This window comes from Thalia democratica, chromosome 9 (genome assembly GCF_965202585.1).
Source record: "Thalia democratica chromosome 9, ktThaDemo2.hap1.1, whole genome shotgun sequence".
In the NCBI taxonomy this organism is placed as follows: Eukaryota; Metazoa; Chordata; class Thaliacea; order Salpida; family Salpidae; genus Thalia; species Thalia democratica.
In genome coordinates this window covers 4,805,822-4,833,363 of record NC_139173.1, presented here as the reverse complement: position 1 = coordinate 4,833,363, position 27,542 = coordinate 4,805,822, and the positions used below count along the sequence as shown (strand labels likewise).

Here is a 27,542-nt window from a genome sequence, read left to right as displayed (position 1 = left end):
ACAAACAAACGTTACACATGATTGTGAAGTGTAAGCTATGCATGGAAATCATGTGGAAGAGGATTAGAAAGTTGAAGAAGCCCAGGAACTTGTTGTTGCTCATCTTGCTCATATTCTTCTTCACATTTTATTACATCTACCCTAAAAAATTGCACTACAAGTCTGCGGAGGGGCTCAATTACTCTGTGAACGAATGTTCTAAAGAGGTGAGTTTTTGTTTAGTGTGTAATCACAAATAATAATTGGTTATTAAGTTTATTTGTTTTAATTTATTATGTTGTGTAAAACAATACATTTTAACTCTTGATTTTATTTTATTAATCAAGCTATAAAGATTTTTATAGTTTATTTAGCTACTTACTTTTATAGAATCATTGTTCTTTGAACAAACAAAGTTAAATACTTTTAAATTCCAAATGAGTTTATCATTAAAGCAATATTTTTAGTTGAACTAAAAACATTATTAAAGTAGTTTTTTTGCTTTTTCAGTAAATAAATATTTAGTTATAAATTTTAAATTTTATTAACAATACAATGTTTCACTTGTTTGAAACAAAGAAACCAAACGAGCTAAACGAGTGAAACATTGTATTGTTAATAAAATTTATAATTGATCATTCTCCTTTTATTTAAGTTGAGAACTCTGATTGCCAGATTTAAAGTGTAAAGTATAAAATAAATATTTGGTCGTATATTTTATCATGAGAAAAAAAAAATCAAATTACAATTAAAATGTTTAATAAACATTGTAAATAATAAATTAAAAAACCCACACAGAGGCAACTGGCAAGCCTGGACAATGACCACAGGAATACCAGGTCTTCCACTAGACAAAAAGCCCTGGTCTTTTTAGAATATGCCAAATCCCCTGTGAGTTTTATTATTATTTTACAATATTTGTATGTTGCAATCAAACTTTTTTCTTTACCAAAAGTGTATATTTAAATTTTGAATAACGATAATAAACTATTTGAATATTTTTGTTTTAGTGTAATACAATAATGTATGTACATATAAATACAAAATTGATCTTGATAACTATTAGGATTTTGAAAGCAGTATATTACAATGAAATTAAAAAAAAATCTATTTAGGCATATAAAAGTCAAAAAAAAGTTCTAAAAAAAGTATTATAATCTAGTCTTCTCTGTTCATTCTAGAACCATTTTTTATAAACACATTTTTTGTTTGTTTTTTATTGGTTATGTGTAAAAAAGTTATCATGTTTCATAAGTTTTATATAAAATGAAAAATAAACCAAAAATTTACTGATATTATCTTTTTAGGTTTCCAAAGACATTGTCAAGACTTTAGAGTCTGTGAGATTTAAATTTCATGTTATTTATGGAGACCTTAAAAAATTACCAAACTTAACTGATGATGACAAAGTTTGTTTTATTTTATTTTTTACTTTAATTTGAGAACCACAAAGTATAACAAAATGCTTTAAAATGGTATTTTATTAATTCTTAGTTATGATTAGTTCTTAAAATTTAATAATTTAGTGTAAATATGAAATCTAATGTATTAATTTTTTTAGCTTTTTTGTTCTGCACTTTCAATAAACAAAAGTTTTATAATTTTAGTAATTGTAATTTATTTCAAATAATGAACCTTTATATTTTTAGGTCTCTCAGAACTTTAATACACAAGCTAGTTTTTTAGTTTAAGTTTTTTTTTGCTTAAACATTCATTTTTCACAATCATTGCATTTATTTTTTTGATTGCTACAATTTTATTTCTAGCTCAGTTTTTCTAAACATGCTGGTAAAAGCTGATTGAATGAATTTAATTTTTCAATTTGATGCTTAATTTGAATCAATGCTTACATATATCTACAAAAAATCAACATTTATATATTTGTTAAGTTTAAAACAAATAAATAATCAGTAATTATACAACTTTTTAACATATAAAATTTTTGTTAATTGTTGTAATTTAAAAGAACTTAAGCTCACAAATTTAAGCCAAGAAAGTCATTAGTTTTGTGTAAAGTTTGCTAAAAAGCACCTCAACTATATTTTAACAGCATTTTTTTTCAGGGCAAATACTCTGTGATAATATTCGAATCGATGCTCATGTACACTAGCATGGCGAAATGGAACAGGGAAGTTTTGGACAAATACTGCAAAGATTACGACGCAGGTACTGAAAGATGTCTTTTTGTTTTGTATTTATAACTTTTAATAATGATAACATTCAAAAATAGTAATTTTATGTTTATGTTGTAAATGTTTAATGAAATCGGATATAATGAGCTACATATCACAGGTATTTTGTTCTTTCTGACTCCTCAGAAGTCTAAAGGGTACAGATTAGAAGACTCTGATGGTTTTGTCAAGGTTTGATTGTTTTAATTTCCTACAATAAAGTTAATTTTTAGTAATAAAGGTATTAAAGCTAATTATTAAGGTTTAAGCTAATACATAACTGTAATTTTTACATAAAGTGTAAGTAGTTATAGTTGTAGAAGAAATAAAAGTAATTTTTATTAGTCTGATTACTTTTGAAACCAATTTGTTAATAAGTAAATTTTAGTGAAAATTCAAAAACTTTAGTTTCAACTATTGTAAACTTTTTTTCCTTTAAATGTTACTAGTTTTTGATCAGATGTATTTCTTCAGGCTGTTATTTATATTTGTAACCATTTATTTGAAAAAGTATTGTGTATTTCTTATAACTAGTTAGTGTTATTTTCTTGGCAATTAAATATTATTTTTACCAGGGTTGCCAAAAAACCTGGAAAAACTGAAATTTGACAATTTAGACTAAAAAACCTGGAGTTTGAGAAATTTTGAAAAAAAAACCTGAAATTTTGAACAAAAATTACTAAAAAAACCAGGAAAACCTGGAATTTTAAACAACTTTTACATGTTTAAGTAATGAAATTTAGATTTGACACAAAAATTCTATTGTAGAGATAATTATTTTTATCTTCATCAAAAATTATTTTGTTAAAAAAAAAACACTTGAAGAGGCTTTAAGATATCTTTTCAATATTGGTATACTATTTAAGACAGTTTTTTACCTTAAACTTAATTTCAAACTAAAAATAGATCCTACAGTGTGTAATTTGAAAACCTGGAAAAATTTTTGAAAACCTGGAGAAAATTTTCCATAAAATTTGTCAACCCTGTTATACTTATGTTTTACCATAAAAAGTAAGAATACTATTTATGATCATATTATAAAAAAAGCTTTTTTTATTTTAACTTTAGCATGTATTTAGATATTCTTTTATTTGGTAATAAATAAGTATTAATTGTATTTTTAAGAATATTTTTATATTTGTTTTTTTATAAAGCATAAAGTCGAAAGCTTACTTTTAATTTGAATTCTTAAATTTTATTACGATTGAAATTTAATAAGTAAAAAAAAAACATTGTTTCAAGTTTTTTAATATTCAAAATTATTTTTTTTACCAGTTTAGAATTATTATTTTATATAAAATATATTTTAACTAACCTGTAGAATATGTTTCTAGTATAAAATCATAACTAAACCGGGAACTTAAAAAAAATATATACACTACAATAATATTATAAAAATATAAAATAGAGCTAATATGAATTGAAGCAAGTAATTTGTAGTCAACGTTTAAAACCTTTAATTTTTCATATTTTTAAAAAGTAAATGCTTTGGCAACCAGACTGCAGTTTAAATAAATTTGTTCTTAAAACTTTTATTATTCTTTGACATTGATTAATAAGTTACTCAGTATGAACACAAGCTTTTTTATTGTGTTCCCTACTATTGTGTAAGTCATATTATGGAAGTATGCTTATTTTCAAAATATTAGAAATGAACAGAACAATTTACTCAAATCTTCTATTGTTTTGCTTAACGAACTAGCATGTTTACAAAACAGTTCAAACGACTTTTTATCCTAACATAACTTGAAATTCTGCCAATTTTAATTAGTTTTTGTAAGAAGTTGAAAATCTTTGTTAAATTAGCTTTTAATTAACTTAAGTTGTAATACATGTCTACTAACAAACTTGTAATCATAGTTATAAATCGCACAATGTATATTTTTTCCAAAAAAAAAAAAATAAATGCTCAGAATTTTTTTATCATTTACATCTAAGTTAATTTTGTTAACAAGAAAGTAATTTAAATATAATTTTTTTTAAAAGAAAACCTTACGTTAAAACAATATTGATTTTTTTTTCTCATCAGTTAACAATTATTTACATTATTCTAAATATACCTATAAATAATTTACAGAATTAATATTATTCATCGATTATATATAGAGTTCCATATAGTATAAATGATATCTTAGTAATATTTAGTTAAATTGATATTATAAATATTGTTACAGTGCAACAGTTTCCCACTTCAGTACATGTCAGGTGTTTTTATTTCGAACTATCAGCTCAACGCTACATCACCTGTTCTGAGAATAGCTAAACCTGGAAAAACTGTCAGTTTACAGCATATTACTATTTCAAGTAAAACGATCGAAATTGTTTTATATATTGAAATGTTTCTAGTCTTAACACAAAATTTTAAAAACTGTTTAATTAAAAGTTTATAAATAAAATATACAGTTTTAACGTAACAAAATAAAAGTAAAGTTAGTTGTTATTGTTTTTGTAAGTTATATTTTCTGGATAGAAAACCCTTCTTCGACCAGATAATATAACATTTTATATAATTATTTAATTAATCAGTGGGATGAGAACTTGTCGTACCCACACGAATGGACCATATTCAAGTTGGATCACCCTACCTACAGTGCGGTATCCACTGCTGATTTGCTAGAGAGCACGTTCAATTACAGAAAGAAGCACCATGCCAGGTGGCACATTGATTAATATGTTTTTCTTATATATTATTATATACACGGTTTCCAAAAATCTGGAATCCTCGAAAAACCTGGAATTTGAGAATTTTGGCTAAAAAAACCTGGTAAACCTGGATTTTTTTTTCAAAAGACACTAAAAAACCTGGAATTTTTTAACTACTTTTACATACTAAGTAGTAAAATTTTGATTTGACACAAAAAATTTATTGTATATATAAAAAAAATTTGTCATCATCAAACATTTTTTTATTAAAAAACACATTTAAAGTAAGCTTTATGATATCTTTTCAATGTTGTTATACCATTTAACACTATTTTTTACCTAAACTTAATTTTAAACTAAAAATAGACCCAAAAACGTGTAATTTTAAAAACCTGGAAGAAATTTCTCAAAAACCAGTGGCAACCCTGTATTTCAAAGAACATTTCTTAAATTTTTTTCCGTTATAGAATGATTTTAATAATGCATGAGACATTAGTAGACTAAAATTGTACAGTCTTGGACTGTAATTATATAATATATACTTAATCATTTTTAAATAAACAATTATTTAAGCGTTCCTGTAAAAATTTATTTTATTTACAGGAGGAAATCGAACAGAAACTTGTTTGGCATCTTCACTAGAGACGAAAGTTCACCGGTTTGTAATTTTATCTAAATATATTTTTTAAACATTCTGCTGGTCTAATAAAAAAACATTGAAAATGTATTGAATATTGATGTAAAATTTATAACTGGGTTTATTTAGTGTTGCATCCTTTGTAGCAAAAAGTATAAAATTCCAATTATATTTGTATAAAAATTTAACTAAATAAAATCTGCATTTGTTGTTCTACCTGCTTTGTACACTTACATACAGTTTTAAAAATCGAATTTTGAGGATACTTATTTAATATTTTATTTTAACAGGACTACATTGAAAATGAAAAATACGCAGTAGTTGTACACGATAGCGGCAAATTGGACGGAATACAAAAAGTTATATTCGGTGGCGGTTTCAAATTCTGGCTTCACAAGTTAGTGTTTTTTTTTTGGTAGCAATATTTTTAAGTTTTTTTTTTATGAGAATATTTCTATGCTGCACTATGGCAAAAGAATTTTTAAAATTTCGAAAGTTGTGCCAATTTAATTATCAGAGAAAAACTCTGTGATAAACTACAGTGTTTTATTTTGCTTTATTATTATTTTTTTTGTGACTGACACACTTAAGAATTAGCAAAAAAGTAACTTTGAAAAACAAGAAGATTCACTACATCCTTGTGTTTACAAAAGCTACTTGTCCTAACTTATACGCACAGTCGTAGACATTTAAAAAAATGGTAAATGTTGATTTTTAAACGAAAGTTGTTAATGTCAACAATTTTAGGTGGTTTTTACTTTAGTAATCTTTTTTTTTAATATGTTGTTCTAAAGTTTATGAAAAAAGAACATTTAAAGTAGCTTTACAGTATCTTATAAATGTTGTTGTACTATTGAACCCAGTTTTTGACCTTAAACTTAACTTTAAACTAAAATTAGACCTAAAAATATATGCTTTTAAAAACCTGGAAGAAATGTTTCAAAAATTTTTAGCAACCCTGTACTTATATAACAAAATATTAATAACTCTTACAAGTTATAATTACAATGTATACACTAAATAAAACTAGTTACATAATATTGCACAATTTAAAATTTTTTTGAAAACACAGTAAGTGTAATATATAATAGCTCAAATTGCTGTATTTTCATGAATAGTTCACCGAAACTTATGAAAATCCTAGTTTATTCATAACTTGTTATACTTTCAAAAAGTAGTATTACCTTAAATTATATACATTTAATGTAATACGTGTTAAAGTGATGTTTATTTTCTTATTTAAATTATTTAAATGTATTATAGCATTAAAAGTGTATAAAAGTACTTTTTTGTCCTTTTTTGTTAAGATTATTAAGAGTTGGAAGATTTGAAATTTATTTAAACCTTGTAATGAATATAGCGCAGATCACTGTGGTATAAAGTTATTAATAAATAATAATAAAACTGCTTTTTTTTTTGTATAACCCAAAATTGTTTAGTGTTTTTTAACAAAGCTTTTTTTGTAGGTACTAGATAATGGTATTAAAATGTTTTTTTTTTTAAATTTTTGTTGTAGTTTTATACAATACAACACTATTGTTCGACGTAGTAAAAATGTTTTGTTCGTAAGTGATTTAACACATATGTTACAAAAAAGTGACAAACAAAAACTTTTTTGTTGATACTATAGTTTCAATGTCTAAAAGTTTGATAATATAATAAGGTTTTTTGAAAGTAAGGTTATTGACTAAAGTTCGATAAATAACAGTGATCTAAATTCCTGTTTAATTTTAAAAATTTTCGAATATAATTGTTTATGTACCGTTCATTACATTTACTGCGTTTTTCCATATTTTTACTACATTAATGACTTAAACTTATCGTACATCTGTTAATAAAATAATTTGATTTAATTATAATAATAGTAACAAAGTTTTTGGTATTCAAAAATACTAAACTTAACTTTTAAAAAATGGTTAGTAACAAAATTTTTTTTTTAAATAGTTAGTTAGTTTTAGAGTGATGACAGTATGTTTTAATATAAGTATAAACTAACTTTTGAACATTTTGTGAAAATAAAGTTGAATTAACGCAGGCTTCATCTTTCATCAACACTTTAATCAAAACACATGTTTATTTTGTGCATTTAACTGTGCATTTTCGCTTTAATTAGTAAAAACATAGTGAAAACTTAAAAATTGTGTCGTTTGTCAATTTTGTTTATAAAAATAAAGACTTGGTTAATTTATTTAAACAATCTAATATCAATTTTATTTGTTTACTTCTCTAAAACTTAACAAAATTGAAAACTTTTTTTTGCAGAAAACAAAAATTATAACCAAATTTATTTTGCTTATACTTTTTATCGATTATTTACCATAAACATGTCGAATTATTAAAAAGAGTATTTTAGTCATTTAAAAATTTTGGTGTACCAACTATAAACAAAACTAGGTTTAAGAAGTACTTTTTGAAAAATATTTTTAAATTGTGCAAAGTATAAAAACATAATATTTGACACAGACCAATAATTTTTTAATGCCTTCTATCAAATTTTATTCTATCAAATTTAAAAAGTAGTTGTCTGTAAATTTTTATACAACAAGTGTTGTTTTTTAAGTAGATTTTAATTTTAAAAAGGGAAGGTTTGCGTTTAACTATTACTCCAAAAATTAATAAAGAAATGTTATCTAAGTTGAATTAAAATAAACAATTGTTTATTATCAACATTAATAGCTGTTTAAAATAAAACAATATTTTGTGTAAGTTTTGGAACGTTTATATTCATATTCTCAAGTATATCTTATTTCAAACAGAGTGTTATTCCTGGACGCGATATCGAAACTATCGCAGGGTAAATTGGTGTTGACACTAGAAAGGCAGGTACAAATAGACATCGACGACATATTTGTTGGTACTCCCGGTATCAGAATGATTCCGGAGGATGTAGATGTTAGTGTATTTTTTATACTAAATTTCCGGATAATTTATTTTTGATGGTATAAGTTTGAATCTGCAGTTTATAGGTGGTTTCAATTAGTAACAAAACGAAATTTACATGTTAAGTATTTTAGCTGTCTATGTTTTGTAAATTAAGTTATCAATTATATTTAAAGTTGATGATGTTAGTTTAGCTGTTTAAATATTTTACATTGTTTTATGAGTTCTTATAATATTGATTTTTACCAATTTATATTAGCTATGTTTACGTAAGTATTGTCTTACAAAACATTTTATTTGATTATAAAAGTAAAACAAAGAAGTTAAAGTAAATTTTTCAGGTCGTCTATGCAAAAAATATCTTGATATAAGCCACTTTTATAACTTTATCAAAAAAGTATAAACATACATGTGATAAATATTTGAACAAGTACTTTTAGTTTTTGTTATTTGATCAAACGAAAGTTGTATGCAAATAAAATTCGAAATAAATATCAAATGTAGTAAGTTTTAATGACTGAGCAAACAAATACAAGGATTTTTGTTAGTATAATATTTTCGTGGCATTTTTAATGTAATAATATATACAATGTTGTTTAATTTTCTCAATATATAAGAACAAAATTTATATTTGTTAGTTTATAATTGTTATTTTTACTTAAAGTTTTTTGAAAAGAATTCACATAAAGTGCTTTAAAAATGATTTAAAATTGTTGTAACAAAAGTGTATAACTATTTAAAAAAAATTAGTAGATATATTACTGTGTTTTTAATATGGTGTAATTAACAAAACTAATAAATCAATATTTTAAAGCATCTAATATTTTTACAACAAGTAATTTTATTTTCAGGCGCTGATAAAGTTCCAGAAAGAAATAAGAGAAAATTACATTCCAAAATTTACTTTTCAACTGGGTTTCTCCGGAAAGTTTATATTTAGAGGTTTGTTTTGATTTATAAGTTAAATATGTGTAGAAAACTTTAGTATCGTTAAATCTATTTTTTTATACTTCATCAAAAACTGATTTGTTAATACAATAATTATATTTAAATAATTAAATTCAGACAGGAAAATTAAATATTAATGTATAAGTTTTTTGCGACAAAATATTTAGGTAGTTTACAATAGTAATTTTCCTGTTTTAAGCAATATTGATTTATATTGAGCTAATTATCATATGAATAGCAAGCAGTCTTTGTGTTTATACATTAATTGAGTTTAACGTAATTGTTTTACCTATAGCTTCAAGCAATGTTTAGAGCTCAAAAGTCTATTTATTTTTTCAATAGTTTTAATTTTTCACTGTTTAATAATACCAAGAAATTGTACTTAAAGCATCAATAGCTTTTAAATTCTTTAGTACAAGAACTTTTTATAGTATAATAAAGATTCACGTGTTTTTAATAATTTCTTATTGTGACTTGTAAAATCAATAAGGTTAGGTTAAGAAATTTTTATAAATAACATACTTTTAAATATATCTGAATTTTTTTTTTTTTTTTTGGAATAGTTATCAAAAGAATAACAATTCTTTGTTAGTATATTTAATTTACCTAAAGCTTCAAGCTATATTTTTATGTGCAAAAAAAAAAATCATATGTTTTTTATTCATACTATATAAAACCAAAAAATATATGAAATCATCAAAAGTCCTTGTATTGTTTTGCAAAAACTTTTTTAACAAGTTAGTCAAAGTCTAACGTGATGTTAAGCATTTCTTTACGTTGGCGTTTAAAATCAATTAGCATTTAAAAAGCTTTACGGACTTTTTCATTTTAAACTCATTCAAATTTATGTTGTTTGATATAACAAAGAAAGTGAAATAAACTATCAAAATAGTATTTTGATTTTAAACTTTTTATATTTCAAACCCGAGTTTTACGTTTGAATAAGATTTTTCAGCAAGCTTACTAAATCAATTAGCTTTTTTTTCTTGACACTAATTTATGAAACTTTGACAACATAAACAACACTATACAAACAGTGTGGTCAAGTATGCATGTCAAATTGTTTACACGTAGTAACAAAGATATTAAGAATTATTTAAAATAAAATTGTTAACTTAGTTAATAATAATGGTTTAATAAATAAAAATAGTTTATGTAAAAGAGTCGCTAAACTGAAAATTCAATTGCAAATTATGTGAAATACCATTTATAGATGAAGTTAAGTAGATTTAATAAATGCTTATAACAGTTTTTAATAAATTTTTGTAGAGAATTATATTAAGTAAATTTAGTTTAAACCTAAAGTAAAAAATTAAATAAAGAAAAGTTTAAGTCTACAAAAACATAATATTACCAAGTGTCATTGAGGATCTTTTCATGAAAATTTACAACAATGTAGCGTTACAAAAGGTTAAATAAAAGTATATAATTTGTTAAAAAACATGTTATGAAAAAGTATATTTTGTGTTAGACGAATTTAAACAAAAGATTTTTATGTCAATGCAATTAAAAAATATATAAAAAACTTAAATAGTGACAAAAATTAATAAAAACGTTAGTAAACAGCATGAACATGAAAATTGTTTATAAACGTTTTATTACAGTAAGTAGTTTACTTAATTGTACAGTTAAAGTTAAAACTTTATAAGTTATTAGAAATTTTTTGTAAGTTTATTTTGCGCAATTGAATAAAGTTTAAATTTTAGAAAATAAATAAATAAGTAATTGAGTTAATGAACTACTAAAATAAAAAAACAGAGTTAACTAAAGATTGCTAACTTCGATTAATTCAAAGCACTTGAAAACTGAAGATTCGTATAAAATCAGTTAAAAATAGAATTTAAGTACTAATAATGCAAATTAAAAATCTTACTAACTAAAACTTGAGTTAAAATAGTATATATAAAGTCCGAATATAAATTAAAAATGAAAATGGAGAAAAACAACCTCACTAATATTTAATAAAAGTTTCAAAATAAGTTTCGAGTGAAAATATTAAAAACTTAAATTCTAGTAAAAAAACTGAAAAATAAAATACCAACTGTTACAGTTTAAAGTACAAACAAAAGTATCAACATGATAAAATTCTTAAAATATTTCATGTCTGAATGAGTGCCCTTCTCAATCGAAATTGTACGTACTATATAGAAATGTTTTGTATGAAGTTTGTAGCGGAAACTCGCTTGTTTTTGTTGTTACGCGTGAGTTATTCCGACCAATAACAATCAAGTGTTTGTGTGTATAATTTGAATATCTGAGTTTGTGGCACAGTGTGAATTTTCTTATATAGTTGTATTTACTTTAAATATGTGTACATTTTTCAAACTAACGTGGACAAACTAACATATATTTTTTTTTTATTATGAGTAAATTTATAATTAAGAATATAACTGCACGTTTATTATTCTTTGCTGGTGTACATGTATTAAATTTAACACATAAGCCTATAACGTTTAATTGTGCTTGTTTTGAAATTTATGGCAATAAGTTGTTAAATATGTAGAATATTTGTTTCAATCAACTTCGAAACAATTCAAAATATTTTGATTAATATTGCACAGCTGTTCTATATACTTATAGTTATATTTTTATATTGTGTTATTTTATTCTAACCAAAGTTGTTTAAATATTTTTATTTTGTGTATTTTGTATATCTGTTACCATATGAATAGTATACACTTATAAAGTATAAAAAAGTATTAACTGGATAAAATCCTAGTTAAGGACTTTAATTTACATAAAAAGGAGACTTTACTAATAAATTTTAAATTATATCTATTTTACTATCTTTAAAATTAAATTTCTCTTAAAACTAGCCACAAAATCAATGTTTATGGATATTAGCTCAGAACGAATTAAACTTCGATTAAGTAGTTTTTATTAGTTCTTTAAAAAGTTTACAAATAACTGTTTTATGAAAAATATGCAACACACATTTTTTATTTCAACAAATTTTCACAAGAGTACTGATTTAAAGCACATTAAAGAACTTACTTTTTAAGGAACGCGTGCAGAATAAACAAATTTTTCAATTCAAATTATCAAATATATTCACAGGAACGGACGCGGAGAACGCAGGAGACCAGAGGTTGTTGGACACGGCCCACAATTTCCAGTGGTTCCCGCACATGTGGTCCCACATGCAAGCACACTTGTTCAACAACACCAAGAAACTGTGTGATTACATGAGCATCAACAAGAAATTCGCTATTGTGAGTTCACACTTTTACTTGAGCACACTTGTTTGTAGTATTGTGCTCACTTTATTAATAACATAAAAAAATTTTGTGATTACATGGGTAGTAACCAAAGTTAGCAATAGTGTTAGTTAACACTTGAATTCACACTTATTTGTAATATTGTGTACAGTAGATATTAGTTCGTGCGATATTTATAATTAAAACAATCCCCATCAGATAGTTTATTGTTGTTGTTCAAATTTAAAGCGCTAAACTGTTTACATTTACTGCGTAGAATTTAAAGCGCTTAAATGGAAAAAAAAATAATTAAGAAGGATAGTTAAATAAGTTGTTTGAAGAAATTTAAAAAAAAAATTGAAAATTTGTATATCAAAACTTATTTAACTTAATTAGTTGTTTGGTTTTTTGGAAGCATAGTAGTTATATAATTGTTTTTATCTCTTTATTCACTGTTACTTAAAATTTAAAAAAAGTAATTTTAAGTATGTACTCTACACACTTTAAAAAACATCAGTCAAGATATTTTATTGTAGATATAATTAAATTTAATTTATAAAAAGACTGTGTTGTTTATCTTTACGTAATCAGATAAAAGTTGTTACTAATTTCATTGTTTTTTGTTTTTATTTAAAATTGAGGTTATTTACATAAATCGCTGTAGGTCAAAGTTTTGTAAAAAGTTGTATTTTAAAGTAATGTCAAGTTCTATTATATATTTTTTTGAAATACTTGAATTATAATAGCGTTCAAAGCTTGCTAAATGCTTTATGGGAGTTATTTTTCAATTTGAATATAAATTTTAAATTTATTTCTGATCAGATAAGATGTCATGATTAAATAAATTAATAAAAAATTGATAGACTATTTTAAAATGTAATACAGTATAATTACTTAAGTTCACCACAAGTAGAAAATAATATATATTTTAAATGCATTGTATATTATATTAAACACTTTTGTTAAAATTAGTGGCTTCCTTAAGTCACAAATTACATGCTTATCTATTGAAATATTCATTGCAACATATAAAGTAATAAAACAAAGTGACACGTCTGCTATAGTAAAGTTAGAAATTTGTACATCGTTTATAATCAAGCTTTATAAAAATACACAGTTTAGCAGTTATATGTTTGAATTACGTTTATTGAGAAAAACGTAATTCTTTTATAAAGTAAAACTTACATAAAATGACACTTTGCAAATATTTAATAATATTGAAATTTATTTTATTACATATAAATTTTAATAAATGCGTAAGTTTTTTTATATCAATCAGTACTTTTTCAACAATGTAAGGTTATAGATTTAATGATATACCAAAATAAAGTTAACTGCATTTCTTATTGTTTTATCTGATCTAGAAAGGTGGAGAACAACATTAAACAAGTTTATTACAATTTAAAACTCAACCTTAAAGTAAACTCATTAGATTAAATGTTATACACAGTTGTGTTGATCTATTTATAATAAATATACCTTGTTAAAAACTAAATTTCCATCTTCATTGTAATAACTAGCTAATTGACAAATAGTTTAATTACAATAAAAAGCTTAACTTTCCAACAAAAAAGTTTGATGAAAAATGTTCAATTTAAAATATTTTCTTATTTTTTAATATTTTTTAAATTTATTACGTATAGAATCGTATTCAAATTAAAAGTAGCAATTGATTAATAAATTATAATAAATTAATTCATTCCTACATAACAGCGTCACAAACTGAATTATACATCCGGGTACGCGGTAGCTCCTCACCACGCCGGGGTATTCCCCACGCACGAAACTTTATACGAGTGTTGGAGCAGGGTTTGGAACATAACAGCCACATCCACGGAGGAATACCCGCATCTCAGGCCCGACCACAAGCGAAGGGGGTTCGTGTATAAGGGGGTGAAGGTTCGTTTTGAAAAAATATATTTTGTAGATTGCAACAATAGATTAAATACAAAAATAATTTATTTTTGCTTATGTTGGTTTAAAAAGTGATGAAAGTTTGTGTGAAAATTATAAACATTATAATTTAAATAAACAAAGTGTACAGAAGTGCTATACTTCATAGAAATTGGTCAAAGATCTAAGAAAGTGTAATTAATAAGGTTAATCAAAATATTTATTTTTTTTATAAAACATTGAATGTTTTAAACACAAATTGTATAACAATTGTAAATAGTAAAATTAATCAATTTGATTATGTAAAAGAAATAAAAAAATATTTATTTACAAGTCTTGTTGGTGTAGAACTAAGTAAAAACTGTTTAAGTGTATATTTTAGGTGTTATAAGTTTTTCGTTTAAATGAAAGACTACATTTGATTTATTTTAAGACTTACTTGTACAGGAGTGTGTTTGTTTAATGTTTATTTCGAGTTTGAATATGTTTTTTTTTATAAAGATTTATTTTTCAGAATTTTCATGCTAATATTGTAGTGTACAAAATCCTTTGAGGTCAAAGTTTCATTAAAATCTAATTAAGCATTTTGATGGATCGTGTAAAAATTTTTGTACATTTTTTATTCTAATTTCAACTAAATTGCACATCAGTCTGTAATTATTTATTTAATTAGGTTAGTTCATCAACTTAATTTGTAGCTTAAAAACGTGTTGGATTGGAAGTTTTAATTACATTAATTAAGTTTCAGTACCTTATATTTTTAAAGTTATTATTGTAATTAATTAAAAATGGAGTTTTTTTATTGGTAAATTGCTTGTTTAAGATTTCGAAGTTTTGTATTTTTTTTAAACCAACGTTATTAGACAAAATTTGGTACAATTTAGAAATAATTATTCAAAAATTTTCTATTTTATGTAGTGCAAAGTTTTTATGCAAATAAAAAAGAAATCATTTTGTGACTCAAGGAAATTACCTGTTAACTTCCTCTTAAATATTTGTTATCAGCTCTCATCTTTATTATTACATCATAAAGATTAAAATAGTTCCTTCGATAAGCTTGTGTTGATTGTGAGGTTAATGTAGGTTATCAAACTTTTCTTTGTTTTTATGATTTTTTTTTTTAAGTTTGTTATTACGTGTATGATATTTTGAGGTGTTTGTCAAAGATTAAAAATATATACAGTTTTGTAGTAAAGTTGTTTTGCATTGGTTTGTATAAAACTTTTGAACGTTTTAGCATTTTTTGATATATACATTAGTTTTTGATGCATTTACAAAGCTATGTAGATTTAAGTACTCTTTTTTATGAAACACAACACTGTCAAAATAAAACTGTCAAAGGAAAATTTAAGCTTTGAAAAGCAGACATGCTATTTAACTGAAGCAAATTGACAGATTAATTTAAATCCTGATTGAAATTTTTAAGCTGACACTTTAAATTTAAATTAGATTTAAGTTATTTATTATTCATGCTTTGCTGTCTATTGAAATTGTATCTTTTTAACATTTTTTAGCTGATTTATGAATAAAATTTAAAAAGATTCTTTATTCTACAATAGTAATAACTCGTTTTCTTTAGGATTTTTTTTAGTATTTTATTTTCATTGTTATAAAAAGTATTTTATATTTGCAGTTTATTCTTTTTTTGTTATTGAAATTTTCAATATGCCTACTAATCAATTTACTGAGTTTAAGACATGCAAGTTAAGCAGTCCACAAATATTATCAGCTGCTATATAAAAGCGTATTTTAAAACATAATAAATATTTAATTTTTTTTTTTGAATATTTAAGGTGTTTTACGCTCAATTACCAATAAAAAGATTTGAATGTGAAAGTTAACTTTTATGCACTAATGGTTGTGTGAAAATTTATTACATTTTTTCAAAGCAAAATAGGAAAGTTTTTCTGTTTACATACATTTTGTATGCAAATACTTACAAGCTTCCGTTACATTATAAAATTAAACTCAATTAGTTTATAATTTTATTAGCATTTTATTTTGTTCTTAACAATTTTAATAAGTTTAAGTAATTTATTATTATTAAGATTGGTAATGTATGTTCTTTTCACGAGTGTTTTTTTTAATATAGAGTGAAAATGTTTGTAAAAATCAGTGTGTGAATAATTTTTTTAACCTTTTTTTTTTTCACGGAAAATTTTTTATAGTTTTGAATAACTTAACAATTCAAATTGAAAAGTATATAAACTGGTAAGTCATAAAGATTATTGTTTTAGGTTTTTTTTAATGTCCAGAAATCCTTATAAGTTCTTACTATAAGTCCCTACTATAATTAAAACTTAAAAATAGTCTAAACAAATGTTTCAAAAAGTTTGTTTTTAACAGCCGCTAAATATTTGAGGTATTTGTGTAAATATTCTGTTTTAAATACGCGGTTAAACTTTTACTTAATTAATAAAAAAATTTAAAGTATCTCAACTATTTTGTTATATCGCATTCTATTTTTATATTCATTATAATTTTTACACTTAAAATAAAATCACCAAACAAGCCTAAAAACTTGGTTTTTATCTACTATTAGCTTAAGTATATTTTAAGTATGTTAACATGTATTTCGGTATGAGAACTAAAAATTATAAGCCATACAAGTTCAAAATAAACCGAAATATACAATGACTTCTATTTATTAGCATTTGAAAAATATTCAAGTTATTTTTGTAATCCGGTAATTAGTACATTGGATTTCCTACGCAATCTAGTAAATACACATCCGAAAATGAAAAATAAGTTTTTTTCTATGTAGATAACCTATTTGATAAACATTTTTAACAAAAAAACAAATATTTTAATTTATAACTGATAAAAAGTTATGTTTCTAGTTGAATAAAACAGTCTGAAAAACTAAACTATCTTAATAGCTTTCAGATTTTAAACTTTTCATTTAAAAAAAATTAAAGTTAAGATAATAGTTCAACATATATTTTAGACCAAAAACTTACATTTGATTTTTATAAGTTATGAAAGTTTTAGATAATTTTATAGCTAAAAGCATACAGTTTATACTTCTATTTATTTTATTTTGAAAAATAATATCTAGAATAAAATAACATAACTATTTTTAAACGATTTGGTTTAATATATTAGAATTTATATAACTTCATAATTAACATCTAATTTCAAATTAACTTTTTCATTTTTTTGAATGAAGTTAATTTATCAACTGACCTATATATATAATTATTAAAAAACAAAAATGATGATAATGCAATTATAGTAAAAATACAGTAAAATGCTACACATGAGTAGTAATTGGTTAATTACACGTGTTTTAGCTTTTATCTACTTATTAAGTTAAGTAAAATCTTTAAACTACTTTGTAGCTTATGAAAAATTATTTACATTTTTCTCAAATCTACTACCAAGAAACAGCAATTAATTATCTTTATTAGACAAGTTGTTAAACTTTTATCTACCTTTTAAGCTGAACAAAAGAATTATACTGTTTTGTAAAATCTAAAAAATCATTTAAATTGCTCTTATATCAACTACCAAGTAAAAGCAATTGTTTTTATACAGGTTGTTAATCTACCTTACAGCTTATTTGTACAAAAGATTGAAAACTTTTTCTACAGTTTCGTGTATACGTTTTTAATTATACAAGTTTATTTAATTGTATTTGTTACAATTTACTTGTTCTCAAGTCATACCATCTACTTCTATTTTTTTATTAGTTCTAAACATAATACTTTCTTATTGTTTCTCTTTTGTTTACTCTACTGACCTTTCGAACATGTTTGAGTAATAAAATGTTATGTGGTCAATTAAAACACGTGTTTTTACATTTATTTACATAAAAAACAGGTAAAAATGTCAACTATTTTTTCACATGTCAGATATTTTTTTACATTCTGATCAACTTTACTACCAAATAAAAGCAGTTAAACACATAAGTTTTTTTATGACATGTCGTTAAATTATAACGAAGTTGATAATCTACAAATGTCAGCAGTTGTAACATGATAGTTTTGTGTGTATTTTCTGTTGGTTAAACAAAATATTTCTTATTTGTTTGACAACAGTTTACCTTTTAATATCTTGCTTCGGCGAAAAAGTATTTCAATTGATTAAAGTACAAAGTAGTATAAGCCAATTATTATAAGTTTTGAACTTTAATACAAATATGTGTTCAAAAGTATATTTTAAGTTCTTTTTCTTAAAATAAACATGAGTTTTTTAAAAATTTTTATTTAATGTGACGTTAGTTTTTTACTTGGATTAACTTCAATTTAATATATTCGTTATTATATTATAACTTGACCTTAGCCACATACTTAAGTAATACTAACATGAGAAAACGTGGTTAATTATACACACATGGTAGCATAAGTTCTTATATATATATATATATATATATGTCTGGTTTGAGTAAAATATTTCAACTATTTTCACATGTGAATAGTTTTATATATTTTTTTAATGTTTTTGGAAAAATATTTTTAGACAAGTTCATACACTGAAGCTGTTTTATATTTTAACTATTTTTTTATATTTAAACACTTTTTTTTTTGTTTTTTAGTTGAACAACAGCACAAAGATATTTTTTTGTATTTTTGGATAGTGTATAAAAATACTAAGAGTTATTTTTTATCATTGATGTTAAATTTCTTTTGTTTTAATTAAAAGTTATATTTTTATAATTGAAAAGTAACAAGTTAACTTACAAGCTTTTTTAATATTAAAAATATAAGTTTAAGTAAAATGTATATAACTTACAATGTAGTTTTCAAATAAAAAACATGTTTTTTGTTTTAAACAATGTAGCTTTTCATAAACTTAATTTAATTTTGTAAATGGAAGCTTGCTAATCTAAACAAAGCTAATAATTTGTTTAAATTTTGCTTAAATATGTGTAAATTATTATCTTATAATCTATGTACAAATTTTCAAGATTTACTTTGTCTAACATAATTAGATTATTATTTGTTGTTAAATAGTGAGTGTAGAATTTTGTTTTACCGTATTTTGTTAGGAAACAACTGAAATATTAGATCAATATAAACTACAAAGTTTATTAAGAACTATAAAGTTTCAACAAATACCATGTCACCTTTTTGACAACCTTAAAAAAATAAGGTTCAACTTTTTCAACCAACAAGTCAGAGTGTACAAAAACTTATTAACATTGTAAGTATTATTTGTCATTGAGATCAATTCTTTTTGTAAAATGCACTTTTCCGTATATAGTTTTATGTCAATGAAAAACTGTTATAACACAAACTTATAGTCTGTTCTTAGAAAGACATTTTAAATAAAAATTTTTGTGTTAAGTGTATAATGTATATAGTGTAATTAACTATAAACCAGTTGTATTACTTTTCCCCTTTAATTACATATTAAATTTATTGAACTTTTATATATTATGTCTTCGAATCATTAAAATCGGGCGTTATAATAATAATAAATAGGTAACATAAATTTTTTAATATAATATAGTTAATAAAACATTTCCAGTTAAATAAAAATGATAAAATATTTCAATAAAATGAAACTACTAAGATATTTCCAATTAAAGTTGATATAAATAAAATAACATTTTCAATTTATTATTCACAGGTACTTCCGAGGCAAACATGCGGTTTATACACTCACACACTCAAGTTAAATATATAATTAATATTTTTAATATGAAATATAATATTCGCAGGTACTTCCTAGGCAAACATGCGGTTTATACACTCACACACTCAAATTAAAATTATACCCGGGAGGCCCGCAAGTTCTCAACGATATGATTCACGGTGGTTCTCTCTTTGATAGTGTTCTGTATAACAGGGTATGTATGAAATTATATGTAGAATTTTGTTGTAAATAGTGATAAAATTAGTTACAAGAGTTTTTAATAGTTTATTACCCTTCAGTTGTGTTTTCTGTTTGATAGTTGCTGTATTACAGGGTAAGTACTTTGTAAGATGAATAGCGTATATATAAAATGTAACGTTTCAAGTTGTTAAATCCTAGAGATCCTGATAAGCTAATTTTATCGGAATGTATACCACAGGTGTTTTTGTGTCAAAACTTTATTCTGACTGACGCGTTTCACTGCTCACAAATAAATTTAAGAACATATCTACGAAGTCTCAAAAAAGCAGTAAGAATAGAGATTTTTTGAGACTCCGTAGATCTGTTCTTAAATTTATTTGTGAGCAGTGAAACGCCGTTAGTCGGAATAAAGTTTTGACACAAAAACACCTGTAGCATATATATATTAATTTACTTAAGGATGATTTTACTTGTTATACATAATTTAAATTTAAAAAAAAAATTTAAATGAAAATTTCAAATATTTTGAAGTTTCTGTCAATAATAAAATACTAACTTTTCAGATTTCAATATTTATGACGCATCTTTCAAACTACGGTAACGACAGACTTGCCATTTACGCATTTGACAGGTTAATATTATATATTTGACTTTAATTTTGAATTCAATATTGTTTATTTGTGTTCTAGACTATGGTTTACCAAGATCACTTTCATAATCGCCAGAATTTCAACGACTAGTTGCCCTTTGTTAGATATATCCTTTTCACTAGTTAATTACGCATATAATATTTTGCTCCCTTACTATTGTTTGCACCCTTAATAGCAAAAATTGCAACTAAATATCGCCACTAACAATATCGTTTACTTCGGGAAATCCTGTTCAAGGATTATTATTATTATTTGTAGATTGACATCATTATTTATTTAATGTTGACATAAGTGTTACTTATAAAATGGCATCAATACTTTTTTTTTTCATAAACATTTTTTTTTTATTACTATTTTCTCAAGTACATCATAATTTTTGCTTCTTTTTTACTTTCTTTTGATGGGTTTTAAATATTAATCTATAAGTCTACATCATCAATATTTATCATAACATTAATATTAGTTTGTTTCATCATCATACAGATTGTTCAGTTTTTTGAAATGTTGGACGAATTTAAAGCTAGTACAAGATTCGCCGCTGCAAATAGCTGATAAATATTTCCAAGACCACCCCGAAGACATTGACCCTGTTTGGATTGTTAGTTTGATTAAGATAATTAAAATTAGTAAGATAGCTAAAATTTATATTTGCTGATAAATCATAGTTTTATATTTTCTCTTTTTTTTTCTAAATTTTCAAACAATATATTAATTTCGTTTAAAAGCTTTAATTACGACAATTATTTATTTTTTTGTTAAGAACAAAAAAATAAGTAGAGTTTTGTAATTATTTGCTATCTAAAGCTAATGAGGCAGTTTCTATCATAAGCTCTTCATAAAATGACTGAGCTAATTACATTCATTTCTAATGTTAACTAATTAAATTTAGCTTAAGTTAAACGTTCTATTTGTTTTCTTGATTTATTAACATAAGTATTTTAATTCTTAAAAATTTATCGGTATGTATAAAGTTTGATCAGTATGATTCAAAAACTATTTTGAATAATGACTTAAAGATATTTCATTGCTAAAACTGTCTATAATAGTAATTTTGTTGCTGACTTTCATAATTTTTTTTTGTAATTTAATCACACTGTTTATACTGTTACTCTTTTGTTTTGCCATTTAAATCAAACTATTTATTTTAATATAAAACTTAATTTTTAGAACCCCTGCATAGACAAGAGACACTTGGAAATTTGGAGCACCGAAAAATCTTGTAAAAAGTTTCCAAGTTTTATTATTGTTGGTCCACAAAAAACTGGTATGTTTGTTTAATTGTTTTATAATATATATATATATACAAACAAACATAAAGTTTTACGACAAAATAGTATTTTAAAATTGTGCTAATAGAATATTTAATTACTAATTTTTTGTATTGATATAATGCCTATTGAATACTTAGTGTACAGAATATTGTTATGTATTTTATAGGTAAGTATTAATGTTTTGTATATCAGCTATTTCGTATTATTATACTGGATTTTCACTGATGAATTTAAGATTTGTATCCAAAACAAGTGTTTTTGAGTTAGCTAAAAATACCATCATGTAATATATAAAATTAGTTGTAATAAATTCAAAAAAGGTGTGAAAAATATACATTAAATACATAGTTATTTTTTTACTTATTCCAATAGTTTATATATGTAAACGTGAATTTATATAATCCACCACTAATACGCTTGCACTAAACACTTTTTCAAATTCTATAATTGTTTGTACACTTAACCTCCATACTTATTATTCTGATTTTATAATTTTTATTCTGAACAACCAAAAGCTTGTTGTCTGCATAAATATAGTTTTAAAAGTAATTAAAATTTTACTTTGTAATATTATTTCTTTAAAATGCCTCGAAAATATTTCCAAAACATAGCATCATTAGTTTTTGTTACCTCATCATAATATTTTTAAATGTCTGATACAGTTGAAAAACTGACTGGTTATGTCGAATAGTATTTTAATTATTATTTCAACAACACACTTATTTAAAATAATGCCTTCTTATAGCAGATAAATGTTTAATAGTTCAATATATTTTTGTACAACATTACCATGACAACAGGTACAACTGCACTCCATTACTTTTTAAAACTTCACCCCAACTTGCAAGCTTCAAACCCTTCTCTCAAGACTTTTGAAGAAGTTCAGTTCTTTTCATCCGATACAAATTACAAGAAGGGACTCGATTGGTGAGCTATTTTAGTTCCATATAGTATAATAAATTAAATAATTGTATTTTATTCAGGGTTGCCAAAAATCCTGGAAAAACCTGCAATTTGACAATTTAGTCTAAACAAACCTAGAATTTTAAACAACTTTTATATGTTAAGTAGTAAAGTTTCGATTTGACACACAAAATCTATCTTATATATAAAAATATTTTGTCATCATCAAAAATTGTTTTTATTAAAAACACATATAAAAACACATTAACACATTTAAATTTACAAATTTAATGTAAAAAGTTACAGTATCTTTTCAATGTTGTTATACTACTCAACAGAGTTTTTTAATCTTAAACTTAGTTTTAAACTAATAATAGACCTAAAAATTAGTTATTTTAAAAACCTGGAATATTCTGCCAAACAAAAATTATAAAGTTTTGTTTTAAATGTTACTAAACTCTAAACACTTATAAATTAGGAAAATAATGCTTACTGTGGCTATTAATAAATAAAAAAATAGTATTTCTTGTACTTTTTTAGTATAAATTGACTTTTTGTAATTTCAAAAATTTCATTCACTTTAATTTTTATATACTTGTTTAAAAGACCGTTAGTTCCTTTTAAACATTAGAAAAGTATAAACACGTATACTTGTTAAAGTTATGTTATAATGAAATAAACTATGCTCTGTGTAAGATACTAAATATTGCTTAGCTTATTTAGAGTGTTTTTTATCAGTCAAAGCATTTTTATTAATTATCTTTTATTTATCTTATTTTTTTTATGAAACTTTTTCAGGTACTTGGACTTCTTCAACGAGCCGAAAGTCAACGGAACGGTTTTATTTGAGAAGAGCGCTTCTTACTTCGACCAAATAAGTACCGCCAACAGAGTACATTCACTTCTGCCGGACAAACACATTGTTGTTGTGTTGATCAACCCTGCTAAAAGAGCTTACTCCTGGTACCAGGTATGTTTAAACCCTGTTATGCTTTGTATAAAACATAAGTAATCAATATATTTATCAGTTTTATATAGACTAAATTACTATGTTCCTTTCTCTGATAATTAACTTGTTGATTGTACGGGCTGTATATAATTTCTTAAGTTTGTTACGTTATTGAGTATTCTTTCAACATATTAAAATTTAATTTTTAATTGTAAAGCTTAGGTCAAGAATATTTTTTTTTTAGAACCGTTTATTTTGCAAGTTTTTTATTTAGTTTATTGGTAATTATATAACCTTGATAAAATACACTATATACTAAACAGCACATGAGAGCCCACAACGACCCGACGGCGATGGAATATTCCTTCTATGACGTCATAAGGTCGAAGAGAAAGAACCAGCCAATCACGGGGCTGCAACGTAGGTGTTTGGATCCCGGGTTCTACGCGGATCACTTGGAGAGATGGCTGGAGTATTACAACAGCAATCAGGTGAAAAAACAGATAACAGTCAGATATTCATTATGATCATTTGAATTTGCGAAATTACAGTGTTAATCAGGTTGAAAATAGTTTTTAAATAGTTGTTGTTTATCTTTAAATAATAATAACTTATATTTTATACGGACCTCCTGACGAGATAGCCTGAGTATCATAATAGCAACCAGGTCAGTAAATTAATGAAATGTTTTAAAATTTTATAAGTACAACTTGTATATGGTAGTTTGTTGACCATTCAATATTATATAAATTAATTTTGTTTAGAGTATTACAATGCTAGTAGGGGAGTTATTATTAACACAGCTGTTTTTCCTCAACAATGCTCATATATGCATTCTATCAAGTTGTTGATGTTTAAGGTCTTGATGTAAACCTATAGTATTTGTTTGTAGAAAAACTCAAATCAACACAATAATTGGTGCGAAGATGAAAAATTAACATCTCATAATTTATAAATATTTAAAGAGCGTAATAATAAATTATAAACTTCTATCAATAAAGCATTGTTGATAAAAAAGTACAATCCTATTTTGAATAAACAGTAAATTAATCCAGCTATTACCCACTCACAAAAACTTTTGACTAGTTGTTAATTTTTGTTTTTCAAATGTGCTTATTGTGTATAATCTTTGTATAAATGGCAAACTTTACTCGGTTAGTTTAATGTTATTGTAGTTAGTATAATATTCGTACTCTGTTTTTATAATAACTCGTGTGTTTAGTTTTTCAAACTATTTTAATCATTTATTACAGTTTTTGTGTTGATAAATACAAATGTAATTTGTCTAAACCGGTCAAGAATAGTATTAAAATAAAATAGTTGCTTTACATCTGAACAGATAGCCATTTGAAATTAGTGTACTTTCACTAGTAATTTTTTTAAATTCAACTGAAAGAAGTAACTTTAAGTTTTGTGTTAATTAAATAGTAGCTTTTACAAGCAGCAAAACCACAAATATTTGTTTTTATATGCAATGTGTTCTGCTTTTAACATTAATAGAACAAGCACAAAAACTACATACAGATTTTATAGTTTTTATTTGTAAGTTGTTATTAAATTAACAATTACAGTTCTAAACTTAAAAATTAAGAAAGTAAATATACATGGTAAAAATGAATCATGTAGTTCAAATTTAAATGTTTAAATTAAAAAAAAATACAACAATTTAAATGAAATATGTTATGTCGTTTAACAGATAAGTAATTAGTCATGCGTCAGTTTTATCTACAGTTTCATACTTTATCAGTATTTTTCTGTTTTCCTTGATAGTTTGAATAAACTAATTAAAATTAAACTGATTTGAATATAGGGAGAATAGTTTTTATTGATAAAATAAATTTGTTACAAATTAAACATATTTTAGTATTCGTTTTGTTTAAGTTTTAACGAATAATACCAATTAGTTATTTTTATACATGATAGTGGTTCGAACAAAAATATTAATTGTATTTTCTAAATAAGTAAAGGAATAATGATGTTCAGTATGATTATATTTTAAGTAATATTAATATTATATTATTTGAACAGATTGTGATAGTAGATGGAGATATGTTGGTTAAAAATCCAATATCAACAATTAACCAGCTTCAAAAGTCTTTACATCTTGATAACTTCTTCGATTACAAAGATTTATTAGCGTGAGTTTGTGTTGTAATACTTGTTTTCCTAAGTCTTAAATAAATTGTATGAAACTGAAATTTTAAGTTTAACTTTGATTCTAATAATGTTAAAAATGTTGAAGTTTTTTTTTTATAAAAAAAAATATCACAAAAGTTTTTATGAACAACCACAAGAGAAGAATTAGTTAAAAGAAAAAAAAACAGTTTAAAACGTTTAAGTTTTTACAGTTTTTTATTAATTTTACAAACAAAATAATTTTTGTACAGGTTTAATAACTGTTTATGAGAGTTAATTTTGTATTTACATTATTATTTATATTCAATTTTATGTAATAATATTATAAAATAATAATTAATAATAATTTTATCCTTTTAGCAATCAATCTTCATTTAAAAACTATTCTATAGATACAACAAGCTAAAAGGATTATGTTTTACAACTTACATTTATTATTTTTATACTTACGACAAAAATAATAAGTTTATTATGTAATTCATACTTAACAATTTTACAGATACGACAAGAGAAAAGGTTTTTACTGCCAGAAACTATCGACTGGTAAAACTCAATGTCTCGGAAAGGGTAAAGGTAGAAAATACCCTGAAATGGACCAAAAAGTAGGAGAAAAATTCTAGTTAAAGTTCTAAATGTGTTTCGAAATATTTATTAACACTTTTTTATAAGACTTTAAATATTTATGCTCTTTTTGTAGCCATAAAATTTTTATAGCAATATTTTTGAAGGGCCATACATATAATCCATTTCCAAAATAATTTATCATTTTAAGTTTTTCTCTAAATTTATATGAATATCTATTTAAATAACTTCAAGTGATTTAAAACAATTTGATTTTTAATTTGTTTATTTCTACAAATACTAAACTTATACTGTCTTGTTTCAGAGTCAGCTGTTCCTGTCAAAATATTACTCTGATTCGAACAAAAGGTTAAAGAAATTATTAGAAGAAATAAACAAGCCTGTTCCTACGTGGCTGAAACTGATAGAAGAAGAAAACAAATAAAACTTTTTTTATTTTGTTGTGGATCTTACAAGCTACCTCCCTTTTATACGAATCTTTTGTTACGTCATCAGATTACTTACGTAGCAGAAGACTTTTTTATTACGTAATAACAGACGTGTTATGAGCAACATATCAAGCTAAAACATCGGTTAAATGTTACACACTTTGCTGAGTTAATCAGAAACGTTTTTTTCCAGCAACCTAGGTGCTTTCTTGTCCAATATTTTTTCTAGGTACCTCTTTTTTTATCATTTTTTTTATATACATAAAAGTGTTTTCAAAAGAGCTTTAAAGATCTGTGTCTATTTTTTTGTTTTAATAGTACTTCTTGGTTTTTTAGTATGATATTGATAGCTCTTTTTAATTTTTTTTTATTTAATTTTTTCAAGGTAGGGTTTAATATGCAGTTTGTTACATTATACAAAATACTTATAAACTGTTGTAAAATAACTCCTTGAAACTTAATGAATTGAAATCATTTCATTTATATAAAAGTAG

At 23.9% G+C, this 27,542-nt stretch overlaps 1 protein-coding gene across 1 annotated transcript; it reads left to right on the top strand.

Annotated features, from left to right (window-relative positions):
- On the top strand, positions 1 to 27,339 carry LOC145844174 (bifunctional heparan sulfate N-deacetylase/N-sulfotransferase 3-like). The gene is made up of 23 exons (XM_082951543.1): positions 1 to 206; positions 778 to 870; positions 1,287 to 1,388; positions 2,043 to 2,145; positions 2,272 to 2,342; positions 4,325 to 4,426; positions 4,677 to 4,804; positions 5,397 to 5,451; positions 5,721 to 5,827; positions 8,187 to 8,322; positions 9,162 to 9,252; positions 12,316 to 12,470; positions 14,169 to 14,354; positions 20,014 to 20,142; positions 20,693 to 20,760; positions 21,263 to 21,377; positions 21,947 to 22,043; positions 22,851 to 22,977; positions 23,752 to 23,923; positions 24,226 to 24,393; positions 25,931 to 26,040; positions 26,538 to 26,640; positions 26,925 to 27,339. Exons 1-23 carry the CDS (start codon positions 18 to 20, stop codon positions 27,042 to 27,044), a joined length of 2,727 nt encoding a protein of 908 aa, XP_082807669.1. The 5' UTR covers positions 1 to 17; the 3' UTR covers positions 27,045 to 27,339.
- Positions 27,340 to 27,542: the final 203 nt, after the last annotated feature.